Consider the following 9,022-nt stretch of genomic DNA (forward strand, 5'->3'; position numbering starts at 1 on the left):
TATACAACCTTTATGGCCCATCGTGCAGTTGATAGGCGTTAAACCTAACAAAGTAACATAAAGATTTATTACGTATATAGGAGAGCAATAGGATTTATACATGATTTTCTCTCACGTGGTCTATATGCTATACAAACTTATTGCTTACCGTACGACATGAACTGAGGATTGAAGGTTCCATATACATCTGTGTTTATGAGGGTTGATATGACAGTATTGATGTGACAGTGGATGTGTATAGGTGTGTGTTAAGGTATATATATGTGTGACCTATATATTGTAGACTATACACACGGACCATGTGCCACTTAATACCATTGAAGGCTATATAATCTTTTGATAAAGAAGTCATTTTTATATCTGATAAAACACAGACGTGTCACCAAAGTAGATTAATATTTAATTTGTGTCGTGAGCCAGAGATGATAATGTTGGTGATAATGTTAAAAAAAAAAAAAGGTTGAGGATTAGGGAGCGATGGCAACACTATAGTGGCGCTGTGACTGGTGGAGAAGTGGTGACGTCAGAGGGCATGAGCTGACTATGATTGGTGGAAGAGTTATGTCGTCAGAGGCGATCGACGGGCTTCGATTGGTGGAGGAATGATGACGTCAGAGGACATTGACGTGGTCTCCATTGTTCACCGTTCATGAACTGAGTCTCTTCTAGGTTCTCTTGGTGGATGGTGATGTGTGGTGGCGTGGTGTGTTTATGAATTTAATGTTATTTAAAAGAATCCCAAATGAAGCCTGGAGGATAATTATACAATATCTTTAGAAAGTGGTATGTGTTAAGGCCTGGTGGAGCCGGGAGGGGCAAGTCGAGTGCATCTTGTGAGTGTTTTAGTGCAGTGCGTGGTGTTGGAGGAGATGGCGGCCTCAGCGCTATGATATGTGCGGCCACAGATAGGGAGGCGGCGTGCAGGAGCGTTGGAGGTCCTGGAGGTGGCTTGGCCGGAGGAGGAGGTGGTGTAGGAGGCCTGCTGGGAGGTAGTGCAGTGTTTGCCATGCCTTTATCCCGCACCAGATCTCTACTGGCCAACATCAACGGTGCTAGCTCCCCCGGGGACTCCACCACCCTCTCCAACACCACTTCCAACGCCACCACCGGCGCCAACACCTACCTAGACAGCGGTACCAGCACCCACTTACCTCCCCTCAAACCCCTCGTCATGAAGACCACTGGGGCGCAGTCTATCACGCAGCTCTACGAATTCGATGACACGAATTCCAACTCAGAGCAGAACGGTCAGCCCAATTCTGTTTCGAGTCAAGTCAGCGCCGACTCCTCGAGCCTCCCGGTAGTTAGGCCTACTTCAGCAGACTCTAGTAGCCTAAAAAACGGCTCAACCAGACAACCAAAGACCTATGTAGCGACCCCCGAACAGGTTATGAAATATTATATGAACAAACTCACCCCTTATGAACATAAAGAAATTTTTAATTATCCACAAATCTACTTCATAGGCGCCAATGCGAAGAAGAGGCCCGGGATTATAGGCTCGGGGAACCAAGCTATCTCCTCTAACTATGGCTACGACGACCACCAAGGGTCGTACGCGCACATTCCTCACGACCACATCCAGTACAGATACGAAGTGCTCAAAATCATAGGCAAGGGGAGCTTTGGGCAGGTAGTGAAGGCCTACGACCATAAGAGCCACCTCCATGTGGCTCTGAAGATCGTCAGGAATGAGAAGCGATTCCACAGGCAGGCGCAGGAGGAGATACGCATCCTGGAACACCTCAGGAAGCAGGACAAGGACAACACCATGAACATCATCCACATGTTCGACCACTTCACCTTCCGTTCCCATACCTGTATCACCTTCGAGCTCCTCTCTATCAATCTCTACGAGCTCATTAAGAAGAATAAGTTCATGGGGTTTAGCCTGCAGCTGGTACGGAAGTTTGCCCACAGTCTGCTTCTGTGTCTGGACGCTCTCTACAAGAACAAGATCATCCATTGTGATATGAAGCCGGAAAACGTTCTCCTCAAACAACAGGGACGCAGTGGCATTAAGGTAATTCACAAAATGATATCCTTAACTTTGTTAACCTTAATTATATTACATTCGTCGGGAAGAGATTTTAATTAGTAATACTGAAAAATGTTATTAGAGTAAGTGGATTTTTGTAATTTTACTGTTAAGGCCAAGTGCTTAAGTAAGTTTACTAAGTACAATTACGTACAGTTGTCTTGCGTCGTAACATAAGTGTAAATTACCTAGAATAAACCAGTAAAGTCAAAGTGATTTATTTCCAGCGGGGTCCTTGATTTCCATAGTTGTCGTTATCCAGGTTGCCACCCACAGCAGTCAAATGAAACAAGGTATCAATTCACTGGCTGCTAGGTGAACATGGACGCAGGTGTAAGGAGACGTACTCATACGTCTACTTCACGTTCAAAATACCAACTACAATAATCGACTAACTCACGTACCTATTTACGGGTAGATGAGCAGGGGGCCTGGTGGCTAAAGCTCCCGCTTCACACACGGAGGGCCCGGGTTCGATTCCCGGCGGGTGGAAACATTCCGACACGTTTCCTTACACCTGTTGTCCTGTTCACCTAGCAGCAAATAGGTACCTGGGTGTTAGTCGACTGGTGTGGGTCGCATCCTGGGGGACAAGATTAAGGCCACCAATGGAAATAAGTTAGACAGTCCTCGGTGACGCACTGACTTTCTTGGGTTATCCTGGGTGGCTAACCCTCCGGGGTTAAAAATCCGAACGAAATCGTATCTTATCTTATCTGTCCCAACCTGCCTGGGAAACGAATCCGGACCCTTTCGGTCACATTGACACACTCCGTCCTCTTCTAACGACTCCAGTAGCCGTCTTAAGTAATTCAACATTTTCTGATAGTAATATTAATTAAATGTTTCAGTGTATGTACACCTAGAGATGTGTTTTCTATGTACATTTACCGAGAGAGAAGTCTCAGTATATATGCACTGAGAGGCGTGTCAGTGTATATTTACTGATATACACACTGAGAGGTATGTCTTAGTGTAGATACAATTAACAATTTGCAGTAACTAATTTATCAGTAATTAAGGTATTCTTACATTATTTGTATACACATGATACACCGCTTTCATGACCCTGGTGTAGTCGGTAGGTTTTAATTAAACCTCCCCTCAAGGAAGGTTCCTTGATGTTGGTGAGGAGCTCTTGATTTAAGGAATTGGATCTGTGCTCCAGTTTCCCGAATTAAGCCTGAATGCCTTCCACATCCCCCCCCCCCCAGGTGCTGTATAATCCTCCGGGTTTAGCGCTTCCCCCTTGATTATAATAATAATAATAATTTAATTAAACCTAACAAATTCTTTTTATATGGGTTATAAGGGTCTGTATGATCACTGTGGCTTGTATATATATATAACAGCCATGTGGATTTGTTTATGCCATGTGGCTTAAGACAAGTGGACGGATGTGTGAGCCTTATCTGTTATATGTGTGCGTGGAAAATCATGTGTTGTGTGTGTGTTTGGGTTTTGTGTTTTCGTGTGTGTTTTGTGTGTTGTGTGTGTGTGTCTGTGTGTTTTGTGTATGTGTGTGTGTGTGTGTTGTGTTGTGTTGTGTTGTGTGTGTGTGTGTGTGTGTGTGTGTGTGTGTGTGTGTGTGTACTCACCTAGTTGAGGTTGCGGGGGTCGAGTCCGAGCTCCTGGCCCCGCCTCTTCACTGATCGCTACTAGGTCACTCTCCCTGAGCCGTGAGCTTTATCATACCTCTGCTTAAAGCTATGTATGGATCCTGCCTCCACTACATCACTTCCCAAACTATTCCACTTACTGACTACTCTGTGGCTGAAGAAATACTTCCTAACATCCCTGTGATTCATCTGTGTCTTCAGCTTCCAACTGTGTCCCCTTGTTGCTGTGTCCAATCTCTGGAACATCCTGTCTTTGTCCACCTTGTCAATTCCTCTCAGTATTTTGTATGTCGTTATCATGTGTGTGTGTGTGTGTGTGTGTGTGTGTGTGTGTGTGTGTGTGTGTGTGTGTGTGTGTGTGTGTGTGTGTGTCTGTCTGTCTGTCTGTCTGTATGTATGTCTGTATGTGTGTTGCTTGTGTCTGTGTTGTGTGTGTCTGTGTGTTATCTCCAACACCCGACATATCGTTGTTAATTAGATAATTACACAAAGTTCTCCAAGAAGATGTTGAGCATCTGCAGATTGTCTTTAATTGAAGCTACTGATCCCATTCCTCGGATCAAGCTTGATTACCTCCCATTCCCCAGGTAATGACCGATCCTCCTAAGATATTGCTCTTTCCCCATGAATATTATAACTGTCGCTGCACGATCCCTGGAAGATATCCCCGTGTCACACAAACCCAGTCCCCTCTACCTCAGTGATCCCTGGAAGATATCCCCGTGTCACACAAACCCAGCCCCCTCTACCTCAGTGATCCCTGGAAGATATTCACGTGTCACACAAACTCAGCCCCCTCTACCTCGGTGATCCCTGGAAGATATCCACGTGTCACACAAACTCAGCCCCCTCTACCTCAGTGATCCCTGGAAGATATCCCCGTATCACACAAACCCAGCCCCCTCTACCTCAGTGATCCCTGGAAGGTATCCCCGTGCCACATAAACCCAGCCCCCTCTACCTTAGTGATCCCTGGAAGGTATCCCCGTGCCACATAAACCCAGCCCCCTCTACCTTAGTGATCCCTGGAAGGTATCCCCGTGTAACATAAACCCAGCCTCCTCTACTACTGGGCTCGTAAATAGACTGAACATCTATCAGTTATTGAAGGCCAAGGAACTGAGCACCTTAAAATTACTTCCAATGCCTTCAGTATAAAAACTGACTGAAGAAGTCTGCGCTGCAGGCGGAATCTTTCAGCAATAAAGATAACCAAGTGTACCATTAACATAATCATAAAATTATAACGCCACAAAATGTAAAAAATTACATATGTGTATGTGTTTATGGATTTTCCTGCGCGCGCGCGCGCGCGCGCGCGCGCGTGTGTATGTTTTTTTGTTTGTGTGTGTGTGTGTGTGTGTGTGTGTGTGTGTGTGTGTGTGTGTGTGTGTGTGTGTGTGTGTGTGTGTGTGTGTTTGCATATGTTTTCTTGGCAGCATGAGTCGAATCTCAGCTCCCGGCCCCGCCTCACAACCGGTCATTACTGTATTCAGTCTCTCCTGTTCTTAAAGCTGTGTGTGGATCCTGACACTTCTCACTCCAGGCCGTTCTGCTTCTTCACTGTTATGAGGCTAAACAAATATTTCTGTGTTTTTAAATTCTACTTGTGATGGAAATCAATATCAGTGTGTTTAATAAAACTGACACAGTCTCTGTCAGGCACTGACAGAGACTGTCAGAGACTGATAGAGACTGTCAGTATCTGGTACAGAAAACAACTTCGACAACTTTTTCAAGTGAGAAGGGATGGATCTGAGAGGGAGCTGTCCTCTCAGTGATTACATTCTTTCTTCTACTAGTGGACTACACCTCACCTGACAGTATATAAGTCTCTTTATTGTCGCTTCAAACTTCACATTGCTCCAGACTATGGAACAAAACTATTCTCCAGGCTGAGGGACTGACCACCTCAAAACTACATCCGCAAGGGTGATGGACTGATTACATCGTCTCCACACATCTACTGCTTCTATAAACTCCTCTGTACTCGACTGAAGAAGCCTACTGTGGAGGCGAAGCGTTTTGAAATAAAGATAGCTAACTGTTGCACATGTGTCTTATCAACCTGGTTACAGTACACGAGTATGGAAAGTTTGAAGCCAGTCCAATGAGACGTTCTCAAGTGATAAATAAAAACTGGAGAAAAAAAAATGAGAAACGCCTCTATTGTTTCTCATCCTCATAACAGACAGATAAAAACATTCGCCACAGTTTTGTATCATTGCTTGTAGATAATACCAAAAATAGGTATGAAAATCACCTCGGTAGAAGACACGAACAAAATTGCAGGAAGATATAAGCAGGGTTTTCCTGTGGGCGGTGGAGAACAACATGATGTTTAGTGATGATAAGTTCCAGCTGCTTAGGTATGGAAAGAATGAAGAACTCAAAAGGGACACTGCATACAAAATCCAAGAGGATCATCATATAGAACGAAAGGAATACGTGAAAGACCTGGGAGTAATCATATCAGCTGATCTTTCTTTCAAAGAACACAGTAAAACAAATGTCACGACAGCCAGGAGGGAGATGGGGTAGATAATGAGAACTTCCAAAACAAGGAAAATAGTGCCAGTGATGACACTTCAAATCTAGTGTTCTCTCTCGTTTAGAGTATTGTTCAGTGTTGACCACTCTGTTTAGAGTAGGAGACATATTAGAGTTAGAATAGAGGGATCATTTATAGCCCACATAGAGCCAATAAAGGATTTATTTACTGGGAATGCCTCAAAGTCCTAAATATGTACTCACTGGAGCAGAGGACAGAGAGATACGTGATAATATATAAGTGGAAAGTAATTGAGGATCTGGTCCCAAATTTGCACACTGCCATAACGTTATAATATACTGGAGTGAGAGATATGGGAAGAAGTGCAAAATAAGCCCAGTGAAGGACAGGGGCGTTACGGGCACAATAAGAGAACACTGTATCAACATCTGTGGCCTCAGATTGTTCAGCATATTTTCAGAAGATATGAGAAACACTGCTTGGACAAGTATAGAAGTCTTCGAGATAAAACTGGACAAGTATCTTCACCAGGTGCCAGATCAACCAAACTAATGGATATGTGAGCCAGCGGGCCATCAGCAGCGACAGCCTTGTTGACCAAGCAAGCACCAGACAAGCCTAACCCAGAGCCAAGCTCCTGGAGTAGAAATGTTGAAAGTCATCAAAAGTAAAGATAATCACTGAAAGAAATGCCTTTGGGGTATCCTAAGTTATACTTTTCCTCCTGTCTCTGATGCTTCCGGTGCCTACTGTGTTTCCTGCTTCTTTTGTTCTTCTAATACTTTGGTGAAACTCGCCACTCTCTTTCTAACAGACTTAAAAAATAACTAAAGAGAAAAGTTGGCCTTCCCGACTCTAACATTGTGTTTTTCTGTCACGAGACAGATCACTGCCGTCATATTAACTGGTCCTCTGCTGCAGGTGCCCTTCGAAGACGCTGTCTTGTTGAATCAGTTCCTATACAAACTTTCCTAATAAGAATCTTAGTCCTGTTGATGAATTAGACACGTGCAGCATCTGGGATCTTTAACTGTTGACGTTTCGCCATCCAGTGGCTTTATCAATACATTACTTGGACATAATATGATAGCTGTAGAAATATATAAAGCAGACAGTGGAAGGTGAGGTAATCAGTCCCTCAGCCTAGGAGCAGGTGATGATCACCATAGTCTTAATTCATCATCTTGTCAGTATTGAATACCACTGCTATACATTCCTCTCATGTCTAGTTGCTTCTGCAGGTGACTACCTTTCCCAATACATTGTCAAAGTCTCTGATCTTCAGAACGCTTGTGACTTTATCTGACCTTTGCCTCCTCCTCCTCCTCCTCCTCCTCTCCTTTCCTCCTGACCTGTCTTCTGTGTTTCATTTGTCTTTCCGGAAAGTCTGCTGACTTTCCCATTTCTTGTTTCTTGTCCTTTCCTCTCCTTTCATTTCTTTTCCTTTCCGAGCATGCGCCAATAAGCCTACATATCTTCTTGTCTTCTCTACTTTTTCTCGCTCAGTTGTGACTTGACAATGGTTCAGGACGGACCGAATTGTCAGGATTTTCCCTCCTAGATGTGTTATTTGTGAACCAGGTTTTCACAGGTTTAATCTGCGTAATGTAACACTTCATGTGTTTGTGTCTGTTCTCAGGACACCTGAAACAAAACTCTGAACCTAGAACTTACGTTTATCTACAACTTGTGTTTACCTAGAACTTGTTTACCGTCATCTTGTGTTTACATTCATCTTGTGTTTATATTCATCTTGTGTTTACGTTCATCTTGTGTTTACGTTCATCTTGTGTTTACGTTCATCTTGTGTTTACATTCATCTTGTGTTTACGTTCATCTTGTGTTTTTATTCATCTTGTGTTTACGTTCATCTTGTGTTTACATTCATCTTGTGTTTACGTTCATCTTGTGTTTACATTCATCTTGTGTTTACGTTCATCTTGTGTTTACGTTCATCTTGTGTTTTTATTCATCTTGTGTTTACGTTCATCTTGTGTTTACATTCATCTTGTGTTTACGTTCATCTTGTGTTTACATTCATCTTGTGTTTACGTTCATCTTGTGTTTACATTCATCTTGTGTTTACGTTCATCTTGTGTTTTTATTCATCTTGTGTTTACGTTCATCTTGTGTTTACGTTCATCTTGTGTTTACATTCATCTTGTGTTTACGTTCATCTTGTGTTTACGTTCATCTTGTGTTTTTATTCATCTTGTGTTTACGTTCATCTTGTGTTTACATTCATCTTGTGTTTACGTTCATCTTGTGTTTACATTCATCTTGTGTTTACGTTCATCTTGTGTTTACATTCATCTTGTGTTTACGTTCATCTTGTGTTTTTATTCATCTTGTGTTTACGTTCATCTTGTGTTTACATTCATCTTGTGTTTACGTTCATCTTGTGTTTACATTCATCTTGTGTTTACGTTCATCTTGTGTTTACGTTCATCTTGTGTTTACATTCGTCTTGTGTTTACGTTCATCTTGTGTTTACATTCATCTTGTGTTTACGTTCATCTTGTGTTTACGTTTATCTTGTGTTTACATTCATCTTGTGTTTACGTTCATCTTGTGTTTACATTCATCTTGTGTTTACGTTCATCTTGTGTTTTTATTCATCTTGTGTTTACGTTCATCTTGTGTTTACGTTCATCTTGTGTTTACATTCATCTTGTGTTTACGTTCATCTTGTGTTTACGTTCATCTTGTGTTTTTATTCATCTTGTGTTTACGTTCATCTTGTGTTTACATTCATCTTGTGTTTACGTTCATCTTGTGTTTACATTCATCTTGTGTTTACGTTCATCTTGTGTTTACATTCATCTTGTGTTTACATTCATCTTGTGTTTACAT

The 9,022-nt window shown here is 42.6% G+C and overlaps 1 protein-coding gene across 2 annotated transcripts in view; it reads left to right on the forward strand.

The window, feature by feature from the left end:
* Nucleotides 1–533: 533 nt before the first annotated feature.
* Nucleotides 534–9,022, forward strand: part of LOC128697961 (dual specificity tyrosine-phosphorylation-regulated kinase 2) — a 387,141-nt gene continuing 378,652 nt past the window's right edge. Inside the window, exon 1 of one of the 2 annotated variants that reach the window (XM_070097533.1) lies at nucleotides 534–2,023. In XM_070097533.1, coding sequence (XP_069953634.1) covers nucleotides 887–2,023 — 1,137 coding nt within the window. In that variant the 5' untranslated portion in view covers nucleotides 534–886. The remainder of the gene's footprint in view (nucleotides 2,024–9,022) is intronic. The other variant, XM_053789948.2, reaches the window with a different exon arrangement.

The sequence above is a fragment of the Cherax quadricarinatus genome, chromosome 58 (assembly GCF_038502225.1).
Source record: "Cherax quadricarinatus isolate ZL_2023a chromosome 58, ASM3850222v1, whole genome shotgun sequence".
In the NCBI taxonomy this organism is placed as follows: domain Eukaryota; kingdom Metazoa; phylum Arthropoda; class Malacostraca; order Decapoda; family Parastacidae; genus Cherax; species Cherax quadricarinatus.